The 24,933-nt window shown below is 50.2% G+C and overlaps 2 protein-coding genes and 1 pseudogene across 9 annotated transcripts in view; 1 reads left to right on the plus strand and 2 right to left on the minus strand.

Moving 5' to 3' along the window:
* AUNIP (aurora kinase A and ninein interacting protein) overlaps positions 1-11,791 on the plus strand; it is a 28,294-nt gene extending 16,503 nt beyond the window's left edge. Inside the window, exons 2-4 of one of the 2 annotated variants that reach the window (XM_017346582.3) lie at positions 5,866-6,007; positions 8,540-9,352; positions 11,609-11,791. In XM_017346582.3, coding sequence (XP_017202071.3) covers positions 5,866-6,007; positions 8,540-9,352; positions 11,609-11,715 — 1,062 coding nt within the window. In that variant the 3' untranslated portion in view covers positions 11,716-11,791. Of the gene's footprint in view, positions 1-5,865; positions 6,008-8,539; positions 9,556-11,608 lie in introns of those variants that run through there. The other variant, XM_017346583.3, reaches the window with a different exon arrangement.
* Positions 739-2,967, minus strand: LOC138850312 (G1/S-specific cyclin-E1 pseudogene; annotated as a pseudogene).
* On the minus strand, positions 10,850-23,822 carry MTFR1L (mitochondrial fission regulator 1 like). 7 transcript variants are annotated; one of them, XM_017346584.3, is made up of 7 exons: positions 23,684-23,822; positions 21,593-21,722; positions 21,009-21,113; positions 17,290-17,399; positions 16,860-17,071; positions 15,364-15,685; positions 10,850-11,847 (listed from the first exon to the last, which is right to left on the minus strand). In XM_017346584.3, the coding sequence occupies exons 2-7, from the start codon at positions 21,614-21,616 to the stop codon at positions 11,742-11,744; spliced, it is 879 nt and encodes a 292-aa protein (XP_017202073.1). In that variant the 5' UTR covers positions 21,617-21,722; positions 23,684-23,822; the 3' UTR covers positions 10,850-11,741. The 7 variants fall into 7 exon arrangements, with proteins under 7 accessions (XP_017202073.1, XP_002716155.1, XP_069935161.1 ...); XM_002716109.5 differs by having other exon boundaries at positions 23,655-23,822; XM_070079060.1 differs by having other exon boundaries at positions 15,364-15,649; positions 23,684-23,820.
* Between the last annotated feature and the right edge of the window lie 1,111 nt (positions 23,823-24,933).

Raw genomic sequence — 24,933 nt, forward strand, 5'->3', positions numbered from 1 at the left:
CCAGCTGTTCCACTTCTGAACCAGCTTCCTGCTAATGTGCCTAGGAAAGAAGTGGAACATGGCCTAAGTGCTTGATCCCCTGCCATTCACATGAGAGACCCATGAAGCTCCTGGCTTCCATCTGGCCTAGCCCTAGCCGTTGTGGCCGTCTGTGGAGCAAACCAGTGAATGGAGGCTCTCTGTCCTCCCTATCTGTAACTCTGCCTATCAAATTAATTATTTAAAAGATTTGGTAAGAGTGAAAAGAGTATTAAATAACCCATAGATTCTTTATGACATTTAACCTGTCCTAGGGAAGAAATTGTACCTATGAATCCTGTTAGATGTGAAAATACTTCAGCTCTACTGCCACCAGTGGCTAACTAGCTGGATGTTAGCAGCCACTTGGACAGGGCGCCATGGTAGGAATGCCACACTGAGGCCTCGCTCCCAGCTCAGGGGCCTCAGAAGGCAGACAGGTCTATACCTGAAGCTCGCTCTCAAGGTTCACTTTTCAATATATTTGCTTGACAGACTGGTGCCTCAGTAAGCATGAAGGGGAGGTGGGGGGAGGACCTAATTATAGCAACAATGAAAGTTGACTTCTTACTTAAATGAACAGACATAGCTCATAAAACCAGCTGTTTCAAAGATAGTATTATCTTTATTAAAAACAGACATAGCAGCACTTAGAAAACAAGAGCCCATGAAAGGTGTTATAGGCTATTAACTGATAGTGTGAAAAGGACAAGCCCTAGCTCAGCAGACTGTGGGCTCTGCATCACAGTGGTAGTCTGCAGCCACCTGCTACACGTAACAGGGTATACCCAGAACACCTGGGGCACTCCTCAACTCCATGCCTGTGTCACTGTGCGAATGGTCAGACAAGTCAAGTATCACGCTACTTAGCAGCATCTGGAGCACTCCTTTGTGTTCTGGAGGTGGCTGGTGTACTCGACTCATTTTAAAAAATCAATAAAAATCACTTCCCCTTGCCCAGTGTTATGGCAGAGATACTGTTGCTGAAGAGATGTACTCTTCCTTCGAAACACATGTAAAAGCCAGTGCACTCCTGCTTCGGTAGAAACAAGAGCGCTTGGAGCAGGCATGTCTGTACGGCTCTCTGTGGTGGAGAGTGCTGGTGTGGTCACAGTGTTCCCTGCTGACTCCCTGTGGGGAGACGCAGGGGAGGAAGCACCCAGTGGGGAAAGGAGAAACCCTGTTTTGTTCAGACATATAGCTTTCTTTGCTTGGACTTTGTCTAGCAAAACTAGGCTGTGGATACAGATCTGTATGTCTGCAGGACAACCTCTGCCCCCCACCCCTGACCCCGGCCCTGCCCCTGCCCCTGCCCCAGCCAAGAGAAGTGCTTAAGTTGGAACTTCCTAACTCTTCTATGACCATGGCAAGTGGAACTATCCACTTAATGCACTTCTCTGTGTCACACCACTGATACTCTGAAACTTTTTGTATCAATTCAGATGAAAAGAAATGACATAAGGCAGAAACAGCAAGAATATTATATAAAAATCCTCAGTAGTCAATGTCTGGGACAGAGATCAAAAGTTCTGCAGTTGCTATAAAGATTTCCTGGGGATACTGTGGCAGTAGCACTTCATACTCATCATTTAGATAGGCATCCTGTCTGTATACATTCAGCTAAGACACAGGGGCTCAGGAGACTTAATTGCCACTTACGGGCCTTCATTGTTGCTAATTCCATGGTAACTATTCCATCACCTGGACAAGCCCTGTCTGTAACACAAGAAAACTGATGCAACTTGGGAGAATAGATTTCCTCATGTTTAGCAGCAGTGAATAAAGATGAAATTCCAGTAAGCTGAACAAGTGTTTTTACAATATTTTCTTGTGTTGCCACACACTGATCAAAGAAACCCTGTGTCAAGTAAAATGTCTTCCTGTGGAGTTTATAGACATCACGTACCTCCGTTAACCAGTCCAGAAGAATCGCTCGCGTTTTAGGCTGCAGAAGAGGATGTTGCTGCAAAAGTGCTTATCCCCTAAGTACTTCTTTTCCTCGTGTAACATGACTTTCCAGACTTCCTCTCTCTGCCCAGTTCAGTACAGGCAGCAGTGAGGCTCTGGATGGTATGACACCCTGAGGATCAAATGTGGGATATGCATGTACTAGTTCATCCTCTTCCTTGTTGGGTGTGGGGATCAAGGAGCAGGGGTTTACACGTACTGCATCATTGTCCCAAGGCTGACTGCTACTCTGGCCTCTCACAGTCTTGTCAAACTTGGCAGTTTCTTCATCTTGATCCTGCCAAAAGCAAACAAAAGGCCACATTTGCCTTCTTCATCTGCAGCGACGATAAGTTGGTGCTGCCTTCATTCATGATGCTCTGTTCCTTTGCATACCTCTGTTTCCCTCCCTTCCCTTGGCATGATGTGGAGTTTTTAGGCTTGTACTTCAGGCCTAAGAGCACCAACTGGACAGCAGGGTGATCACTGCAGGGTCTTGAGCACCCTCCTCTTCCATGCAAGTGGTGGCAGCCTCCTGCCTGGGAAATGGCCAGTGGGCCCATGTGGCCTGTCACCCACCCAGTTGCCAACAGCCCACAGTCCCAGAGTATGTGTGTGTGTGTCTCTCTCTCTCGTTTTTTTTTGTTTGTTTGTTTATTTGTTTGTTTAAGATTTATTTGAGTCAGAATTAGAGCTCTTCCATCCACTGGTTTACTCCCCAAATGACTGCAATGGCCAGAGCTGGGCCTATCCGAAGCGAGGAGACAGGAGCTCCCACATGGCCAAACACTTGGGCCATCCTCCACTGCTTTTCCAGATGCATTAGTAGGGAACTGGATCAGAAGTGGAGTAGCCGGGACTCAAACCGGCACCCCTATGGGATGCTGGTACCATAGGCATAAGCTTAACCTGCTATGCCATAGTACCAGCCCCTGTATCTCTCTTTTTGAGAGGAAGAAGGACAGAGAAAGTCTGAGACAGCAAACTCACCTGCTGGTTCATTTTGCAAAGGCCAGACCTAGACTGGGCCAAAGCCAGGAGCCAAGCACTCAATCCAGTTCTTCCTGTGAGTGATAAGAACCCAATTACTTGAGCATCACTGCTGTCTCCCAGGATCTATATCAGCAAAATGCTGGAATCAGGAGTCAGAACTGGGAATTAAAGCCAAACCATCTTATAGAGGATGCAGGCGGTCTTAACTGCTAGGCTAAACACTAGGTCCAAATAGGATTTTCATGTTTTCAAGATTTGTCAATATGTGTAGAAAATGAGGCTTCACACAAATGTGTACCAGAATGACCATTATGAAAAAAGGAAGTTGGATCAAATTTTGTGCTAGACTTGAAGGCCATAATGAATAGTAAAAATACTGAATTGATTTGAAGCAAAATCTTTAAGACGTGCAAATAATAAGAAGGAAGAAAAGTTGAACTGTATCTTTGATCCAATTTTCTGGTTGTGTATAGTTGAAGAGAAAGCTCTAAACCAGTACTGCAACAAGTTGAAGTATGAATTTTAATCCAGGATTTCCTCCTTTTAACCACTTATTGAGATGAAGTCAACTTTGAGCTAGAATTAATGATTTGGGTTCAACTTTCAGGCCTGCTTCTAACTTGCATAAATATTGGCAAGTCCCATTTCTTTGGCAATCACAGCCAAACTGAATAAATCTAATACTACTCTCCCTGCTTCTCAGGTACTCCATAACAAATGGAAATAAATACAAATCACAGAAAGGATGAGGTTATAATTATAGTTAATTGACAAAATTTACTTGCCAAACCTTCTTGTCCATCTTCCCATTCTACACTTGAAAGCATGAGAAGGCTTGAGATGATGAGCCTGGTTCCTGCTCTTAGTAATTGCAGCTGTTGTTGAGGGCTTTCTATGTTCTAGAAGCGGGACTGCCTTATGGAACTGGTACTGTTAACGTCCTCATTTCAAACACGAGAATGAGACGCAGAAATTAAACAATTTGTATAGGTCAGATAACTAATAAATGGCAATGGCAGAATTGGGGTTGACTTGAATGCATGCTGCATGATTCTAGAGCTATGCTGTTAAAACCACAATATGACTGTTCAAAAACTATTGAACAGGCTGGCGCCATGGCTCACTTGGCTAATCCTCTGCCTGCGGCGCTGGCACACAGGGTTCTAGTCCCGGTTGGAGTGCCGGATTCTGTCCCGGTCGCTCCTCTTCCAGTCCAGCTCTCTGCTGTGGCCCGGGAAGGCAGTGGAGGATGGCCCAAGTGCTTGGGCCCTGCACCCGCATGGGAGACCAGGAGGAAGTGCCTGGCTCCTGGCTTTGGATCAGCGAAGCACGCCGACCATAGCGGCCATTTGGGGGTTGAACCAACGGAAAGGGATATGACCTTTCTCTCTCTCTCTCTCTCTCTCACTGTGCCTGTCCAAAAAAAAAAAAAAAAAAAAACTATTGAACATATGTCAGCTGCTCCTATTGTAGAATCATTGATTATCCTCAGATACAAATGAGAATGCATCATCTCTGGAATCACTTTCAAATCCTGTTAGTTTAGTCTGACTTCTGTGGGGAAGTGGGGGGTTAGGCTATAGTCGGAATATGTGGATCCTGTGGGAAGAATCACCAGGAAGCCAGGAAATAGTGGAAGATGTCTCATTCCGACTACCTAGAGAATAGGCAGGAGTGGAGTCCAAAGGCTTAGTGTGGATCCAAGAGGGTCACTGGTGTTTATTGGTTTTGTTTTAATATGAATTCAGATTTTTTAAAGATTTATTTATTGAAATGCAGAGTTGGAGGGAGAGACACAGATTGATCTTCCATCCCCTGGTTCATTCCCCAAATGGCTGCACCTGGGCCAGGATGAAGCCAGGAGCCAGAAGCATCTTTCTGATCTCTCAAGTGGATGCAGGGGCCCAAGCACTTGGACCAGCTTTGACTGTTTTCCCAGGCACATTAGCAGGGAACTAGACCAGAGGTGAAGCAGCTGGGACTTGAATCACTGCCCACATGGGATGCTAGCGTTACAGGCAATAGCTTAACCCACTATGCCATGATTTTTTGTTTTTAAAGATGTATTTTAGGCCGGTGCCGCGGCTCACTAGGCTAATCCTCCGCCTTGCGGCGCTGGCACACTGGGTTCTAGTCCTGGTCGGGGTGCCGGATTCTGTCCCGGTTGCTCCTCTTCCAGGCCAGCTCTCTGCTGTGGCCAGGGAGTGCAGTGGAGGATGGCCTGAGTACTTGGGCCCTGCACCCCATGGGAGACCAGGAGAAGCACCTGGCTCCTGGCTTCGGATCAGCGCGATGCACCTGCTGCAACGCGCTGGCCATGGCAGCCATTGGAGGGTGAACCAAAAGGAAGACCTTTCTCTCTGTCTCTCTCTATCACTGTCTACTCTGCCTGTCAAAAAAAAAAAAAGAAAGAAAGAAAAAAAATTATGTATTTTACTTAAATAAAGGCAGAGTTAAATAGAGAAGGGGTGAGGGAGATCTCTTCCATCTGCTGGTTCACTCCTTAAATGGCCACAACAGCTAGAGCTGGGCTAGATTAAAGCCAGGAGCTTCGTCCGGGTCTCCCATGTGGGTGTGGGGGGCCCAAACAGTTGAGCCATCTTCCCCTGCTTTACAAGGAGCCGTAGTGGGGAGCTGGATGGGAAGTGGATCAGCTGGGTCTTGAACCGGCACCTGTGTCGGATGCCAGTGTCATAGGTGGGAGCTTTACTTGCTGTGCCACAATGCCAGGCCCTGAATTCAGATTTTTGTATTTTGTTTTAATGGGGTGTGTGTTTGTGTGTATACATACATACATACATATATATACATATAAATATATATATGTATATTTACAGTAGTGTTGATTCACTCTCAGCTGGCAGCTCTTTTGATATTAATAGTTTTTTTTTTCCCTTCCCTTTTCAGACACATTTAATCAAGCCAAGCACCAAAATACTAACACTGCTTCCTGAAGAGAGAAAGACTAATATTTATTTAACTCAAAGAAGAACTCCACATGCATGTGTTAAGCAGACCAGCATTGCTTCCTTCTTTACCTTGCAGCCAGGTATGATGACCCATCTGGGGATACTTCATTATCCAGGAGGACAAAAGGAGCCTGTTTATTTTTCCATGTTGGGATATTCAGGAGAAGTATTGAAATCAGTGCATCGCGTTAAAATAAGCTGACCTATTGAGAGAGATTATCAAACACAAGAAATCATTGCCTTTTGAAAAAAGCATATAACATGCATTTATATACTTTCCTGGTTTTGCTGTATAATATTAACTGTTTGTGTTTACTGACAGTAGTGAGGAAAGGTGTATTTGGGACTTGGGAATACCTAAGGGAGTTGACTTGGCGTTGGTTAGGATTGGCCACAATGAGTAACCTGTATATGGTTAATTGATGTTATTTCTGTATAAAATTTCTCAAGTTAATTGTTATTTCTGTAGGAAACATCTCAAAAGTTCAAAGATGGGGCAGGCATTCGACACAGCAGTTAAGACACCCCTTGGAGACTCACACATCCCTTATCAGAGTGCCTGGGTTTGACTCCCAGCCTGGCTTCTGATTCTAGCTGCCTGCCAGTGAACACTCTGAAAGGCAGCAGGTGATGGTTCAAGTACTTGGGTGCCTGCCACCCATGGAGACCCAGGTTGAGTTCCAGGCTTTGGTTTCAACCTAATCCAGGCCTGGCTGTTGCAGGCATTTGGGGAGTGAACCAGCAGATGGAAAATCTCTGTGTCTCTTTCTCTCTGCCTCTCAAGGCAAATAAAAAATTAAAATTAAAAAGTAAATTGGGCCGGCGCCGCAGCTCACTAGGCTAATCCTCTGCCTGCGGCGCCGGCACCCTGGGTTCTAGTCCCAGTCGGGGCACCGGATTCTGTCCCAGTTGCCCCTCTTCCAGGCCAGCTCTCTGCTGTGGCCAGGGAGTGCAGTGGAGGATGGCCCAAGTGCTTGGGCCCTGCACCCCCATGGGAGACCAGAAGCACCTGGCTCCTGGCTTCGGATAGGCGCGGTACGCTGGCCGCAGCGCGCTGGCCATGGCGGCCATTGGAGGGTGAACCAACAGCAAAGGAAGACCTTTCTCTCTGTCTCTCTCTCTCACTGTCCACTCTGCCTGTCAAAAAAAAAAAAAAAAAAAAAAGTAAATTGAAAGATTATTTTTCTTAGGTTGGCATAGAGTTGGCTTGTTCCTCATCCTTTTTTTTCTCCAAATTTTTATTTTTTCAAAGGCAGACCAGAAAGAGGAGAGAAATAAGAGACTTTTTGCATCTGTTGGCTCACTCCCTAAATGCTTTCAACAGCTGGGGTTGGCCAGGCTGAATGAAGTCAGGAACGAGGAATTCAGAGTTTCCCACAGTGGGTGCAGAGACAATCACTTCAGCCGTCACCTGCTGCCTTCCAGGGTGTGTACTAGCAGGAAGCTGGAATTGAGAACAGAGCTGGGACTTGAACTCAGCTGCTTTGATACGGGATGTGGGTATCCCAAGTGGCATCTTTACCGCTATGCCAAATGCCTACCCCTCTCATCATCCTTCGGTGGTTCTTTGCTTGCATGTGTCTCTGGAGAAAGCTGAGGTCTGGAATGCGTGGAGTTTCTAGAGGAGGGCTCCTGCAGTTGGAGGGCTTTGCAGGGAGTGCTGTAATTCTTAGTGGGATTCTCAGTGCTGCTTTCTATCAAAATGCTCTCTTCCCTCCCTAAGCAAGAACTTCTTCCTTCTGCTTTGTATAACAAGGAAAACATTTTTTTAATTACAGATTCTAGTTTATTTATGGTCTATTTTGAATTCTTAGGCAAAGTTGGAAATTCTCGCAAAATAAAATTTGTGCAATTTAATTCTTGGAGAAGGAAAAAGGAAATCATTCTGTTTTGTTTTGTAATTAGATCTTGGTGTGACTTCAGGGGAATGGGAATTCCGTGTCATTCGTCCATCTCTTAAAGCAGAACAAGATCCATTTTATGCTTGGTAAAGTGGACAGGCTGGACAGTAGTATTTGTTTTATCATTGTTCTTCCTACTAGTTGTCTTAGCATCCTGATTTTGTCTTCACTCCTTTTCCATGAAATGTTTGAGGAGAAGGGAACTTGTGTTCTTTCTACTGTCACCAGAAGGTTTCTTAGAGTTGGATGCTAAATGTGATCTTTCAGATCTAACATGAGTACGTGTTGGTGTGTTTCTTTAAGCATAATATTCTGGAGTATATATTTGCCGGGATCACTATTTAGTAGAAACCATGTTAAATAAAAAGAGCAGCACTGGCGTGTCCTGTGTTAAACCACATAATGTGAAAGCTCAGCTGGAAAGGTAGGTGCTGGTTTGATTGTATACCATGTTTGACTTTATTAGGTTGAGGAAGGTCATGACAGCATCCATTCACTTGCATAGGAGAATGTAAGATTTATGTTTTAGAAAGACCATTCTGAAAGCAAAACAAGGTTGAAAGCGGGAAGATTAACTACCGAGTTAGGTGAAGAATCTTAAGAACCCTGCAACAGGCAGTAATAGTCACTGGTGTTGATTTCAGAAAAAGCCAACTAAATTCTGTTGAGGGCAATTTTCTGACAGTAACTTGTTTATTCCTGTTTCACTAGGAAAGACAAATGGTGGTGACCAGAGAAGTGTTCCGTCTCCTGCAGAAAGACAGATCAACAAAGAACCCAAGAATGATGCATCCCCTCTAAGGGGCCATTTGATCCAAGGCTCTGGGGATGGTTGCATGACACTCCCTTTTGCCACTTCAACCCCAGCAGACATCCCGGAGACGGGACTTTCTCCTCAGCTCCTCCAGACTTCTGGCCACCACAAAATGGGAAATCTACTTTTCACTGAGCTGTCTTTGCTGCAGCCTGATACCCTAGTCTGTGCCGGACAGAGTGAAGCCTCACTGGCTTTTTCCTTTTCCCAGGACGTGGGACGTTCTTGTTTACTGGACCAGAAGGAGGGACAGAAGGATTCTTCCATGAGGGAATGGCTTCATGGATCTAAAAAGAAGTCTCAGGGCCTGGAGAGACACAGCAGCCCAGCTAGGGGAAAATGCCCTCAATCCTTGGACAAAGCTAAATTGGAAAGGAAGGTGTCTGCCAAAGAAAACAGGCAGGTCCCTCAGACTCACAGGGAATCCTGGAATGGAAAAAACACAGCAGTGAAACGAAGCCCTTGTCCTGTTTCTGTGTTTTCCTGGGATAGTGAAAAGAATGACAAGGACTCATGGAGTCAGCTTTTCACTGAGGATTCTCAGGGCCAGCAGGTCATCGCCCACAGCTCTCGAGCCCCTTTCCGGAACATAAGCAACAGCTGCCCTCGGGGCCTGGAGCAGTTTGCTGACAGCACTCAGGCTCTGAGCCAGGTGGGGCCGACACAGTTCCACCTGCCCCCTGACCTTCTCTTTACCCAGGACTCTGAAGGTAATCAGGTTATCAAGCATCAGCTGTAAATGTTTTTAATGTGGGTTTGGTTCTAAAGTACCTTCAAATAAGAGATGTAGGAAGACATCTGTAGTTGGTGGTGAGAAGTGTTTTTAGGAGGGAAGGAGGCAGTGTGAGATATAGCTTTTGGCATTATCAAACATTTTCTTTGTGTGAATAAAGCAGGCAGTATCCCTCATTAAGACCGTGTGTTGGCTTCGTGCCTTTCCCTCATAAGGTGACTGGTGAATTCTCTGAACAAGGGTGAGGTGTGCACCGGGGAGGCAGTGCTGGTACTGAGCCCTGCACGGAAGACCCTGCTATGCTCTTCGCCCTTTCTGATGCCTGGCTGGGACCTTGCTTCTTTAGGATGTGTGTGTTTATCTTTGGCTGTAAGCCTTCTCAACCAATAATGGGACCATTATTCTTGATAGCTTTCTGAGAGACAGAGGCATATTCCCCTAACGCAAGTGTGCAGCAGTTAGCAGGACAGAGGTAGGCCGGCAGTAGTTCCATTGTTTTCTTTATTTAGTGTTAACTGTATAGTACTTTAAAGTTATATATTTTGCTTCAATATCTCCTTTTTTAAAAAGTCTAAGCAATGTAATAGTCTGAATGTGATTTTATGAGGGTACTTCAAAAAGGTCATGGTAAAATGGAATTAAGATTTTTGGTGTGTAGTCTTTTTGTAATACAACGTTCCAAGAGCTTTTTGTAGTCTTCCAAGAAGTAGAAAACTAATCTGTAATGTTTTATGTTTGAAAAAGTAATTTAGCAGTAGCATGTTCTGTCACTGCCCTAGGTTCAGTATGAACTTGGGTCATGAGTTTGGAACTATTTTTAAGAGTTTAGGGGCCGGCACCGTGGCTCAATAGGCTAATCTCCGCCTTGCACCCGCATGGGAGACCAGGTGCGCAGCGCACCGGCCACGGCGGCCATTGGAGGGTGAACCAGTGGCAAAAAGGAAGACCTTTCTCTCTCTCTGTCCACTCTGCCTGTCCAAAAAAAAAAAGTTTAGGGAAAAATCTACAGAAAGGGGAAAGCACCTAGGGAAGTTTCCCTTTTTTTTTTTTGACAGTGTTAGAGGGAGAGACAGAAAGGTCTTCCTTACGCTGGTTCACCCCTCAAATGGCTGCTACTGAAGCCAGGAGCCAGGTGCTTCCTCGTGGTCTCCCATGCGGGTGCAGGGTCCAAGCACTTGGGCCATCCTCCACTGCCTTCCCGGGCCACAGCAGAGAGCTAGACTGGAAGAGGAGCAACCGGGACAGAATCTGGCGCCCCGCCGGGACTAGAACCTGGTGTGCTGGCGCCGCAGGCGGAGGATTAGCCTAGTGAGCCGCGGCACTGGCTGGAAGTTTTCCTTTTTAAGGGCAGGACCTAATAAGGAAAAACAAAGCCAGAAACCTGGCTTTTAAGTTCATACCCCTTAAAATTTTAGGGATCCTATATTCCTAAGAGATACTAGGTAATCACAACTCAAGAGACAGACACAGCAAATGCAGTCCTTCTCCAAATCCTTCATTTAATGTTGGGTAATGCTTAAACCCACACACATACATACCATAGAGAAAGGGACCTGAGGGCGTCTGTGTCATGCATGGTGCTGTAGGTACAAACCTTGGCCCAGCCCAAAGGGCCTGGAAGGATGGTATGCTCTCTCCCTTCCCATTTCCCATTCCTACTGGGCTTAAACTAGAGTCCCATGGAAGAGAAAGTTTTCAGTGAAACTGATGAGGCTCTGGGGCCTTGGAGGCTAGGTCTGGTTGTATATAGTATTATAAAATATACTTAAGAAAAAATAGCCAGGGCCTTCAGTAGCAGCCCAAGTGTTAGCTGGTCCAGTGGCCTGACCTCTACATCTAGACAGGGAAAGGGTGATTGCTGGGCATTTGTGTAGGTTTATGATGGAGCAGCATTAAGATCTTCCCTGCCCTGTGCAGTGTGCAAACTTGTACATAAACTGTGACAGCCTTCCCCTCAGCCCTGCTCTGCTGCAAGGCAGCAGCTGAGAGTGAGTGACAGCTGGGCACAACAAAGTGACCGATGAGACCAGTTATGGGGTCTGATGCGGTGAATTAAGTCAGTTAGGACCTAATTTCATACAGGGCCAAGGGGAAAACAAACTTCTATCTCCTTAAACTGAGACATTCCACCATACATAATCACCTGTAACAAATGTCTCAGCACAAACCCCAGGCCTTAGCTTCTGCTAAGGTTGATACATGGGAAACATGTAGTCCAGCTCTTCTCTTTCAGTCCAAGCTCTAGCTTGTCTGCCAGACTGTTACAGATTTCTAGCTGAGAGGCAGAAACATCTGTCTGTGGTGAGGAAGGCAGCTGTTGAAGGAGTTCCAGGAGCGTGAAACTGAGTTTGCAGAGCTGAGTGGTGTCAGTTTCCTTTCCTACTAATATCTTCTTCCTTCAGAGCAAACTTCCTCCTTAGGACCTCGGAGATAAGAACAGCAGGGTCTTCTTCCTTCACTAAACTCCGGTTCCTGGTGATATAATCACAGATAAAATTATACTTGAGTTTGTGTCTTTGTGCACATTACCCGACCGAATTCTCACAATAACCACTAGAGGTAAATGCTTTTACAGTTCTTTTTTTAAAGATCTATTTTATTTATTTGAATGACAGAGTTACAGAGAGAGGGGTCTTCCATTTGCTAATTCACTCCCCAAATGGCTGCAACAGCCAGAGCTGGGCCAATCTAAGCCAGAAGTTTCTTCCAGGTCTCCCCCACAGGGCCCAATTTTGCTTTCCCAGGCGATAGCAGAGAGCTGGACTGGAAGTAGAGCAGCCAAGACTCGAATTGGCACCCATTTGGGATGCTGGCACTGCAAGCAGTGGCTTTACCCACTATGCCACAGTGCTGGCTTCTAATGTTTCTTTAATGGCTACAAAGTGTGGGCAAAATAAAGGACCATCAACTTGCTAGAGTTGGCCTGATGGCTAAGCTTCTGCTCCCACCCTTTGACCCTATCGTAGGAGCATTTTACCACAAGGTTTGCAGGGGAAGTGACTGGTGAGTTGGCCATTCTGATCCTTATTTATTTTTGACAGGCAGAGTGGACAGAGAGAGAGACAGAAAGGTCTTCCTTTTTTGCCGTTGGTTCACCCTCTAATGGCTGCTGCGGCCGGCATGCTGCGGCCTGCGCACCGTGCTGATCCGAAGCCAGGAGCCAGGTGCTTCTCCTGGTCTCCTATGTGGGTGTAGGGCCCAAGGACTTGGGCCATCTTCTACTGCACTCCCGGGCCACAGCAGAGAGCTGGACTGGAAGAGGAACAACCGGGACAGAATCCAGTGCCCCGACTGGGACTAGAACCTGGTGTGCTGGCGCCGCAGGCAGAGGATTAGCCTATTGAGCCGTGGCGCCGGCCTCTGATCCTTATTAGTTCTGGGGAAGAGGCTACTACCCTAGTTCCCCAACAGGGGAAACCTAGAATTATAGCTAAACATGCATATCATCAGGAACTTGTGGGAACAAAACCAACTCCAGGGTGGGGTAGGCTCAAATTTTTTTTTAAAGATTTATTTATTTGAAAGGCAGTGTTAGGGAGAAGTCTTCCATCTGCTGGTTCACTTCCCAACTGGCTGCAATAGCCATAGCTGGGCCGATCCGAAGCTGCTTCCTGGGTACAGGGGCCCAAGGACCTGGGCCATCTGCTTTTCCAGGCCACAGTAGAGCTGCCGGGACTCGAACCGGTGCCCATATGGGATGCTGGCACTTCAGGCAGTGGCTTTACCTGCTACACCACAGCACCGGCCCCAAGAGGGTCTTAAACTTGAAAAATAATTCTAGTGAACATCCCCATGCAGATGTTTTTTTTTTTTTTTAATTTTTTATTTTTTTATTTTATTTTTTTGACAGGCAGAGTGGACAGTGAGAAACAGACAGAGGAAAAGGTCTTCCTTTGCCATTGGTTCACCCTCCAATGGCCGCCGCGGCTGGCGTGCTGCGGCCGGCGCACGGCGCTGATCCGGTGGCAGGAGCCAGGAGCCAGGTGCTTCTCCTGGTCTCCCATGGGGTGCAGGGCCCAAGCACTTGGGCCATCCTCCACTGCACTCCTGGGCCACAGCAGAGAGCTGGCCTGGAAGAGGGGCAACCGGGACAGAATCCGGCGCCCCAACCGGGACTAGAACCCGGTGTGCCGGCGCCGCTAGGCGGAGGATTAGCCTAGTGAGCCGCGGCGCCAGCCCATGCAGATGTTTTACTTGTCATTAATCATTAAGCCTTGAATGTAAAATTATTTTTTGTATTACATTTCTGAACCTTTACCCATAGTCATTGGCCCAGCTTGTTCTACAAAGGAGAAAAGAATCTTGACCATAAGGATCTGGGATCTGTTTGATCCAAAAGGCAAGCCAGAAAAGTATGAGAATCTATAAAACATGGTGACCAAAAGCAGCAGCAGTTAAATGCACGTGGGGATGTGGAAAATTAAAGAACTGCAGGTCAGGATCAGCCTGCCAGTAAGCAGTGACCCTGTCTGGTTTCCAGAGGGAAATGGGGCCTAGGAAACACAGATCTCTGTACAAGGTGCGTTGCCTTCCCTTCAGCAGGAACTTCATCAACCTCCCAGCCCTCAGGGCAGCTTCTTGACCTGCATTCAAAGAGCTGTGCAATCTGGGTGCTGGCCAGTAAGGTTGGATCTCAAACTGACGTGTCCAGAAACTTGCATTTTTGAATATCAAGCCCCTCTGGTGAGTTCATGCCACTGCTCAGACCACACTTGGAGAAATGGGCCTAGGGCTCCAGGGTCTCTCTGTAAGATGAGTTTCTCAAAGGTAGGTGTTCCCTCACGCCCAGTTAGAAACTGCTTCACTTCCTAGGGAGTCTGTTTGTTTTAAACAAATCTGTGCCATTCTGATAACCAGCTTTCATGACTCTTAAAAGCCTGTTTTCAAACATCTGCATTTACAAGGTTGTCTTGGATTTTGGACCATTTGTGTCTGCAAAGGCCAGGGCCAAAGAAGAATCGAGGTCTCCACGTGGGTGGCAGGAACCCAATTATTACTCAAGCTGCTCTTGTGGCTTCCCAGGTCTCCATCAGCAGGAAGCGGGAGCCAGAGATGGGCACTGATCTCAGCAGCTAAACATCCACAGTACTTTAAAGCAGGATTCCTAACTTCAGAAATTCTCCTTCCACCAAAAACACCTACCAATTTGAGATAACAACCTCCCATTATGAAAGGTAGGGCAGAAGGAAACTCAGTATGAAAACTGAAGTGGTGAAGCCGCCCAGGGCAGAAGTTGGGTTGAATGAGCCTTTTTTGTAAAATCCCTACTAGTCATAACTTTGGCTGGGGTGATTTAACCCAGCAAATGTAAAATGCTCTTAAATCTGTTAGACTGGATCACTGACCAAGTGTGACTCAGAAAGGCGTAGGCCTGTGGTACAGCTGTTAAATCGCTGCTGCAACTCCTGCATCTTGTGTCGAGTCCTTGGTTTGAGTCCCAGGTACTCTTGCTTCCTGTCCAACTTTCTGCTAATTTGCACCTGGGAGGCAGCAGGTGATCACCCAAGTACTTGGGTCCGCGCCCAGATGGGAGTCCCAGCGTCCCAGCATCCCAGCCCAGTCTTGGCAGTGGTGGGCATTTGAGGAACAAACCAGTAGATGGAAATTTGTCTCTGCCTCTCTCAAATAAAAAAACAATTTTTAAAACAGTACATGGGGCCAGCGCCGTGGCTCACTAGGCTAATCCTCTGCCTTGCAGCGCCGGCACACCAGGTTCTAGTCCCGGTTGCCCCTCTTCCAGGCCAGCTCTCTGCTGCGGCCAGGGAGTGCAGTGGAGGATGGCCCAAGTACTTGGGCCCTGCACCCCATGGGAGACCAGGAGAAGCACCTGGCTCCTGCCATCAGATCAGCGCGGTGCGCCGGCCGCAGCAGCCATTGGAGGGTGAACCAACGGCAAAGGAAGACCTTTCTCTCTGTCTCTCTCACTGTCCACTCTGCCTGTCAAAAAAAAAAAAAAAAAAAAAGTACATGGATCACCAGAATACTTACAAATCTTGGCTCTGTTTTATTCGGTGAAAATCCTTCAGGATACCCATCATGTCTGCAAAGCTGCTGGCCTTGGACAGAGAGATGCAGTCGTCGTCTTCAGAGGAGCTACAGGTGGCCTTGTGTTCTGTTTTACAACATTCAGGGCTGGCAGAACAAAGCAGGGGAACTGATGGGAGCTCAGGGACCTCTACCTCAGTCTCCTCAGTGATGTCACTAATGACAAAGGAAGTTGTAGAGTGGAATGAGGATCCAAAACAAGGCAAAGGAGAAGAAACATTTGAACTTCCTGGAGATAAGAAATCTGGCGTTAATGAAGCCGAAGCTGAAAGAGAAAACAACAGGCATAGATGAACACTGAAGCTAGAATAAAGCAAACACTCCCTAGAGAACATCCATTTCCTAGGCTGCCAGGAACAGTCTGGGGGAGTCCTCCGCTGTCCTTCCCACCCTTGGCTCCTAAAAATCCCCATTCTGCAGCAATTGGATGGCAGCCTTTGACTAAAGCGACAGAGTCGAGGCCTGCATTTGTTCTTTTTCTCTAACTGATCTAGTGCTTCTAACTCTGAAAACAACTAGAATATTTCTAAGTCTGGCTTCTTATATAAGTCTCCTGGATGACAGAAAAAAAAATAGCCTAGAAATGGAAATGTAAGTGCAGCTCATCCATGAAACTCCCATGTGATGGAATTAAGTAATACCATGATTTTTATGTGCCCTGCCCACTGATAAGGTTTGGGAGCTAGGAGTTTCATCTCTCCCAAGATGCTCAGTAACTTTAATGTATTGGGTGTTCATGCCTCTGGTCAAGACAGGCTCTCATCCATTTCCATTGGTTCTGCCTTAACTAGAAACCTGGAAGAGTGGGGAGGTGACCTCTGATACAGAGGGCAAGGAACAGGGAGGTGATGGTGGGGAATGCTTCATAAACAGGAGGAGCTGCTGCTGTGGGCTCATGGAGACACTTAAGGGGCCAGTGCTATGACAGCAGGCTAAGCCTCTGGCTGCTCCACTTCTGGTCCAGCTTTCTGCTTACGCGGAAGATGGCCCAAGTAGCACCCACGTGGGAAATCTGGAAGAAGCTTCTGGCTTCAGATTGGCCCAACTCTAGCTGTTGCAGCCATCTGGGGAGTAAACCGGTGGATAGAAGATATTTCTTTCCCTCTCTGTAACTCTGCCTCTCAAATAAATATTAAAAAAAAAAAAAAAAAAAAAAAAAAACCACTTAGAAGAGGGTACTGGTTTTTGTAGTTAAGGAAAGGAATCTGCCTGGGGTCACAGGTTAAGTGATTATTTGTTCCTAACCAAACCATTCAGTCCAAAATGGTTGTTAGGAACTCTCCAAGGGAGTACTAGAGTCTGCCCAAGCCTCACTGCCCAGAGCCGTGGGCCTAAATCCCCCTGAACCAGGGAGCACCATTTTCCTTAACCCTATGCTGTCCCTCCAAAAACAAGGGGACAGCCTGCTATATCCCAAGCCCCAGTTTAGGGGCTCCTACCTGAATCAGCTGCCACTATCTTGGCAATCTGGCTGCGCAGGTGACTCAGCTCATCCTGCAGCTCAGTGGTGCGGCTCAGGGCAGGCAGCGCTGGCTTCTTCAGGGCCAGGAGCCTTTCCTCAGACGCGCGCAGGTTCGGCACTGAGGCATTGCGCTGCATGACCATCAGAGGGCTGGGTTTCCAGGTGTGCCTCAGGGGGCGTGTGTCACTCCTGGACCAGAGGAAAACGAGCACAGCAGTCACAGAGAGCTGGCACCGCACTCCTGCACAAACCCCTTCATCCACGTTAAGAGTGACAGGTCCTGCTTCCCTCTGGTGAACAGTTTTCATCCCTGCTGCCCTCAGCCTCTCACAGCACTCTCACTGCTGCCTGCCACTTCCGGGAGGAAGGTCCCTGTTCCCCAGCAGATCCGCCACTGCCTCAGCTACCTGACTCGGGCGTACGTCTCCTCTTCATCTGCAGCAATCCAGGCAATGTCAGCCAGGGTAGGGACTGGGGGCACATCTCTCAAACACAGGTCAGAGATGTTGGGCAGGGTCTGTGGGGAAGTAAAATTCATCAACAAACACTGACTCCACAAAAAGCCAATTAGACATTGCAAAATACACAGGAGGAGCACCTAACCCAGTACTGGGTGTCAGGAAGGCTTCCTAGAAGGGGTGGAATAATGGTCCTGATTGGAAACAGCTTGCAGGACAGTTTGTGGGATTACAAATAGTTTAGGATCTTCATTGGTACTGGCCTGCGTGATTTTTTTTTTAAAAGATTTTTATTTATTTGATGGAGTTACAGACAGTGAGAGAGAGAGACAGAAAGGTCTTCCGGGCCGGCGCCGCGGCTCACTAGGCTAATCCTCCGCCTAGCGGCGCCGGCACACGGGGTTCTAGTCCTGGTTGGGGCACCGGATTCTGTCCCGGTTGCCCCTCTTCCAGGCCAGCTCTCTGCTGTGGCCCAGGAGTGCAGTGGAGGATGGCCCAAGTGCTTGGGCCCTGCACCCCATGGGAGACCAGGAAAAGCACCTGGCTCCTGGCTCCTGCCATCGGATCAGCGCGGTGCACCGGCCGCAGCGCGCCAGCCGCGGCGGCCATTGGAGGGTGAACCAACGGCAAAGGAAGACCTTTCTCTCTGTCTCTCTCTCTCACTGTCCACTCTGCCTGTCAAAAAACAAAAAACAAAAAACAAAAAAAAAAAAGAAAGGTCTTCCTTCCATTGGTTCACTCCCCAAATGGCCACAATGGTTGCAGCTGCGCTGATCCGGAGCCAGGTGCTTCCTCCTGGTCTCCCATGCCTTCCCAGCTGGCCTGAGTGATCTTTTAACAGGGCTGGCCATGAGACAGGTGTTGTGGTATACCAGATTAGGCCACTGCTTGGGACGCCTGTATCCCACAAGAAGACCTGGTTCCAGTCCTGGCTACTCTGCATCTCATCCAGCTCCCTGCTGATGCACCAGGGAAGCAGTGGATGATGGCTCAAGTACTTGGGCTCCTGCCACCATGTCAGACCTGGCTTCAGCCTGGCCCAGCTCTGGCTGTTTTGGATCTTTGGGGAATAAATCAGTGAATGGAAGATTAGTCTGTAATTCTGCCTTTCAAATAAAATAATTATTAAACAAACAGAGATGGCCATCTTGCCCTTTGATTGTGAGAATATGGGTACAGGGGCTGGCGCTGTGGTATAGCAGGTAAGGCCGCTGTCTGCAGTGCCAGCATCCCATATAGGCGCCGGTTTAAGACCCGGCTGATCCACTTCCAATCCAGCTCTCTACTGTGGCCTGGGAAAGCAGTACAAGATGGCCCAAGTCCTTGGGCTTCTGCACCTGCGTGGGAGACCTGGAAGAAGCTCCTGGCTCCTGGCTTCATATCGGCACAGCTCTGGCCGTTGCGGCCATTTGAGGAATGAACCAGCAGATGGAAGATCTCTTTCTGCCTCCTCTTCTGTGTAACTCTTTCAAATAAATAAATAAATCTTTTAAAAAAAAGAATGTATGGGTACAGGGTCATCAAAAATCTGTTCTAGCCACGGGAAATTTCTTGTGGCTGTGTCATGGTGTGATTCTAGGTAACTTATTTTACTTTCCACAATTTTTTTTTTTCAACTTATTTGACAGAGTTAGACAGTGAGAGAGAGACAGACAGAAAGACAGAGAGAAAGGTCTTCCTTCCATTGGTTCACCCCCCAAATGGCTGCTACAGCCAGCACTGTGCCGATCCGAAGCCAGGAGCCAGGTGTTTCCTCCTGGTCTCCCACACGGGTGCAGGGCCCAAGCACTTGGGCCATCCTCGACTGCCTTCCCAGGCCACAGCAGAGAGCTGGACTGGAAAAGGAGCAACCAGGACTAGAACCCAGTGCCCATATGGGATGCCAGTGCCGTAGGTGGAGGATTAGCCAAGTGACCCATGGCGCCAGCCTACTTTTCACAATTTTTATAGGGCTAAATTTTAAAAATAAGATTCCTTTTAATATTTAAGATGATTTACAGAAATCTAGGTATAATTAAGACAGTAGCACACCTGCATGAGTTAAATTCCATCTGTTACAAATTGTTTATTAGGTGGATGAGGGGTTGCCAGTTCTTGCTTTTAGATAGGGAACCTGGGACTGACAGGAATTAAGTGACACTCCAAGGGCACGAGGAGGATGAGTGTCACTGACCCAGAGCTATTGCCAGAGTGAGCCATTCAGGGAGAGCCATGTTTGCTTTCCGGGATTAGCTGTGAATGTCCCTTCGCTGTGGGCAGTTAACCGAGGTAATGTGGGAAGTGCCTGCACAGTGTGTGCCCCTCGTCAGTGTCACTGCTCCTCCCTGCTGCTCTGAGGGAGCCTGTGCCTGGCAGCATCTGTCCAAGGCCTGCAGGGGAGACAGCCAAGCGTGGGGCACCCTGCACGGGGTCAGTCACGCTTAGCCGTCTTTCCCTGTTGTCCAGTGCTTCCAAGGCAGCTGGGACCCACGTCCTCCTGCCCCTGCCAATTAGGCAATTCTGGGTGATTGGCAAGTTGGGTTATGGGATAGCCCTTTCCAACCTCATTCCTGAACTAACACCAAGCCTGATACCACTTCCAACTCCAGATCCAGTTCCTACACAGCCTGCACTTTAGCATCTGATATACAAGCTCCTTCACTCTCTTCCTGCCTGGGCACACCTTTCACTCGTATGTGGGTTTCCTCTGCATAGACAGAAAGCAGAGGTGGGTGTGTCCCAGCGTCCTGAGCACAGACACCTTAACCAGCAGTCTGGAACTGATGCTTCACCGTTGGTTCCTGGGGGAGGCAGCTGGGACTGACAGATGCTGCTCAGCGTTCAGGGTAGGAGGAGGTCTCAGACCTGGGCCAGGCAGAACTCTGCTACAGAAGAAGAGCTAAAGTCTCCCAGACAGGGAGGTAACACTGAAGTAGCCTGGTAAAGGAGTGGCCAGACTTAGCCAGAAAGAGGAAGACGGGGGGAGTAAGGCCTCAGAAACACTACAAGTGGCTAAGTGGCCAAGTCTTAGGACTTAGAGCTGAAGAAGAGAGTTAAGCTCAAGAGACACACATGGGCTGGCATAGTGGTTTAAGCTACCACCTGTGACACCGGCATCCCATATGAGCCAGTTTGAGTCCTGGCTGCTCCATTTCTGATTAAGCTCCCTGCTAAGCTAATGTACCTGGTGAAGCAGCAGATGATCCAATACCTGGGCCTCTGCTACCCACACGGGAGACACAGATCGAGCTCCTGGCTTCAGCCTGGCCCAGCTCTAGCCTTTGCAGCCGTTTAGGGAGTGAACCAGCAGATGGAAGAGATCGCTCTCAAGAGTCAATATAACACTCAGTGACCCACGTGGAGACCCTCGGGTTGTTGGCAAACAGCTCGAGCGCAGATGTGCACAGTCATGCAGATTTGGCCTGCTCTGATAAACTGCTGAAGCCGATGAAATCAGAGTCTCAGCAGAGGCCACCAGGATGTCAGTGTTCACTCATGAACAGACTGGAAGGCCGTGTAGCCGCAGGTGTGTGTGCAATCAGAAGGTACCGTGAGCAGGAGCTATCTGGACCACTTACTAAATACTTCTTGATCAAATGAAAAAGTAAGCAGGAAGGCAGCTGGCCTTGGCACACACCAACAGGTCTGAGGCACAGAGCCTCTTCTCTCCTCGCCCTCAGCACACTCACCTCAAAGGCTGCCCGGGGGCACGGCTTCAAGGGTAGGTTGGTCCCAATTCTCCTCACCACACTTCGGGCAGCTCCGTGAGGCTTGTTTTGCCAGATTGGGATAGTCTAGGCAAAGAGGGACAGGATGGCCACAACTTCAGAGACAGCGAGTCCAGCTACCTTTGTCCCTGCCCACTCTAGCAGGAAGACTGGATTCCAAATCTCAGAGGCAGGGTACCCTCTGGGGCTAAGTCAGGTCTCTACTATGAGTGAGGACAGGCTCCTCAACAGCCAGCACCCAAGGGACATGCTGCTGCTGGGGCAGTCAGTGTCAGGAAGCCCAGTGAAGGGGCCAGGAGTTAGCTGGGTACAGGGATCATCCAGGTGCCCCTCCCCTCCCTCTGCACAGGAAGGTGGAAATACGTTGAGCCCTGAAACTTCTCCAGTGCCTAGCAGATTCCTCAGAGAAGGGGATGGAAGGGCAGCCTTGCTCCAGTTCCAGGCCTCCAGGGAGAAGGATTGCGGGAGTCAGAACCTCGTACTGTACTTGGGCTGGCTCGGTGCTCCACTCTCCCACCACACCTTGCCCTGGGAGTGTCCCTTACCACATTGGCTTCCATTCCCGACATCGCAGCCAGCTCCTGCACTTGGACAGGGCAGCCACGGCAGCAGGGAGAGGCGGGAGGTGTGGCGCCTGCACATCAGGCCATCTTGAGGAATGTCCGATTTTCCTTCCTGTGAAACAACCCCCACAGTGGGAACTCAGTGGCCACAAGCCCCACAAAAGTAGGCCCTGCAGAGCCTCGACTACACCAAGACTTCTGTTTCACACGAGGAGAAAACCACTCCAAGAGGCTGCCTTCACCCACCACAGGCTCCAAATCCAGGCCCCTAAAGGTTCTGTTCGACTTTGTGGGTGAGCTCGGCCAACCTGGGGAACCTCCCTGGGCCCTGAGGTTTCTTGAGGCAAAAGGACATAAATAGAAAATATGTTCTAAAGACATAAATAGAACCTGTTGGTATGTACAAAGTTCATGGGAGAGCCAAAAGGAAGGTACTGTCCAAGCCCAGCATTCATTCTTAGGGTTGGAAAAGCATTGCTGGGCCCCTGCCAGGGGCTGGAGCGGCAGCAGGAGAGTGAACAGAGGGGGGAGAAGAGCCCCAAATCTGCATCTTGGTTCAGCCACCTGCCGTCTTGTAGCCTCCGGCAGGTCATTTAATCTTTCTGAATGGTTCTCCACTTGACCTTAAGGTTCGGTGAAATGGGTTTAAGTGCTTAATGAACCGTTAAACACGCCACAGATGGAAGGGGTCACTCCTGGCAGGTGCAGTCCGCTCCTATGCATTCCCTTGTTCACCCAGCTGAGATGGGACCCGGACAGTGACTTTCACTGAGGAGGAGGCTGGGTGAGTTCAGAGGGAGTAGGAAGGTGAGGGGTGGAGTATGAGAAGACAACGAGGCAGGCTGGGGGTGAAGTCCTGAGGGCTGGGGACGCCGGGGGAGGTCACTGCGGAGCAGAGACTGGCAAAGCCGCTCTTTTGGCGAGTTCCCCCGGAGGGTCTCCCCCTTGGGAAAGCAGGTGTCGGGGAAGGGAAGCTGGAGGAGGAAGGGCCCCGGGGCTGGCCCGGGTGTCGCTGCCTCCACTCCTCAGTCCAAGCCTTTCATCTGCGCCCCAGTGCCTCTGTCTCAAATCCTTACGGCCACTTCCTCCGGTGGGCCTGATGCAACAGCTGCAGGCATTTTCCCAAACACTTCGGTTCTATGATTAAAACTGGCTGGCTAGAGACGACAAGATAGAACCTGGACCCCAGACTGCCCCGCGAGGCCGGTGCGGGGCGGCCCCCGCGTCACGGCCACACCTCCCGCGCCCTTGCAGGCGACGCCAGCACCCGCTTCTCGGCCCCAGCGTCACCGTCCGTCCTGCCCGGGTCGGGGGCGCCCCAGTTCCCTGCAGCACCGCCGCGAACTGCGGTTCCCGGAGGGGCCGCACGGCATCTGCCGGAACAGACTAAGCGCTCGAACATCCGTGGAGCCGGAGACTGCCAGCTCGGCCTCCAAGCTCCCCGCCCCAAGGGCTGCGGGCTGGCAACACTGCTGGGCCGTCGGCGCTGCTGCGCCCCCACCGCCCCTTCCGAGGCCGCCGTCACGCTCCGTTCACGCGCGTCCCCCCGGGGAGACGGCGCTGCTCCAAGCAGGGCCGTCTCCGCACCCCGGCCCGGGCGCAAACTTCGCGGCGCGCACCGACGGTCGGAGCCCCGCGCGGTGGGTCTCGCCGCCAGGCCCCCACGCAGCTGCGCGGGGAAGCCGCCGCTGGGACCCAGCCAGGACGCGCGTCCCCGCCCCCGCAACACCCCGCCGGCCCGGATCAAGGTCGGCCAGGTCCTCGCCGCCTGCCCAGCAGCCCAGCGCCCCAGCGCCCCACAGGCCCCGTGGCCGGGTCTCCGAAGGGCCGAACCCTCCGGTCGGCCTCGGCTCGGAGGAGTAACTACCCTCTCGGGGACTCGGCTTCCCCGTGCCAAAGGAAGCGGACGGCGGCGGCTCCCGCGAGAAGTCGCGCGGGAACAGGAGCCGCGGGCCCCGCACAGCGCCTGGCGCCGAGACCCCGCCTGCGGCCGGGCCGGAAGGCCGCGCCTCTGTCTCTCCGGCCGCCCTCGGACCCTGCTCACCTCAGACTGTGGCTCCGGGACTCACTCACCTCACGGCCCCTCCTACCTCAGCGAGCAGCCCGGCCTCAACCGCCCCGACTTCCGCTGACCCGCCCCCCCCGGAAGCGATCCTTTGCAGCTGCGCACCGAGCCGCGCCCCCGCGCGCCCTCGGCAGGCGGGCCCAGGGCGGGGGCGGGGATGGGGGCGCGGCCTCTGAGGGGGCGGGGATGGGGGCGCGGCCTATGAGGGGGCGGGGCGGGGCACGCCCCCGTCCGCAGGCAGCGCCTGGAGATCCCCGAGGGTGCTGATTCGTCGCTTCCGGCGCGGGTCGCCGTCGCTTTGTTGCTTTTCACGTTTGTACGCCTTCGACTTCCGGAAGCCGAGGTCTGCCCAGCTCGGCCTTTAAAATATGCGGGGTCTGTTGCCCCCCACCCCGGGCTCTGGCGCTTCCTCTGCGTGGCCCTCGAGTCCGTGGGCCTCCCCCAAGAGAATGGGCTCCCCAGTCTTTGGGGCTTTCTTCTGTCTTAGCCTTTATCTCACCCTTAGACGCACAGCCACATGGCATATATATATGTGTGTGTATGTATATGTATATACATACACACACATATATATTTAAAAGTTTATTTATTTGAAAGGCAGAATGACCCAAAAAAAAAAAAAAAAAAAAAAGTGGGAGGGAAGCTGGTTCACTTCTCAAATGCCCGCAAGAGCCACAGCCCGCCCAGGCGGAAACCAGGAGCCGGAAACTCCGTGTGGGTCCCCCGCGCGGGTGAAAGTGTCCAGGTACTCGGGTATCCTCTGCTGCACACTGGGGGAAGGGGGTCAGAAGCAGCACAGCCCAGCACTATGGGCTGTGGGCAACCCACCCTGCGGCCCAGCCCACTGCACCACTGCACTGGTCCTACAGGCGGCACCTTCCAAAATCGGTTAGGCGGGCCAGACCCCAGAAGCCCTGGCAGAGAGACCCACACTGGTCAGACCAACTCCCTCACTCCTGGTCTCGGTGGCACCTAGTTCCTAGGCCACCGTTTCTTCTCTGACCCCAGCCTAAGGCCGTGCCCGGCTCCTGGGATGCAATCCCTTGGTCCCAATGCCTGAATCCCGTGTGCCCGGGCCGGCTTCATGGGTGAACAGCTTGTGCAGTCCCACAGAGCCCCATTTCCAGAACCGCACACTCAGCTCAGTGCTCTGCAGCTGCCCTCTTGAAATTACTAATGATTTCTACACTGGGGGTCTTGCATTTTCACTTTGCAGAGCCTTGCAGATACAAAGCTGGTCCTGGCCAGACGCCTCAGA

Source organism: Oryctolagus cuniculus, chromosome 7 (assembly GCF_964237555.1).
Source record: "Oryctolagus cuniculus chromosome 7, mOryCun1.1, whole genome shotgun sequence".
Lineage (NCBI taxonomy): Eukaryota > Metazoa > Chordata > Mammalia > Lagomorpha > Leporidae > Oryctolagus > Oryctolagus cuniculus.

Coding starts and splice junctions, on each gene's coding strand:
- MTFR1L (XM_017346584.3), bottom strand. CDS start 21,616: ATGTCGGGAATGGAAGCCAATGTG. Junction 17,400..21,008: donor GCCCCCGGGCAGCCTTTGAG/GTGAGTGTGCTG, acceptor ACTTCCCCACAG/ACCCTGCCCAACATCTCTGA. Junction 11,848..15,363: donor ATAAAACAGAGCCAAGATTT/GTAAGTATTCTG, acceptor TTATATCACCAG/GAACCGGAGTTTAGTGAAGG.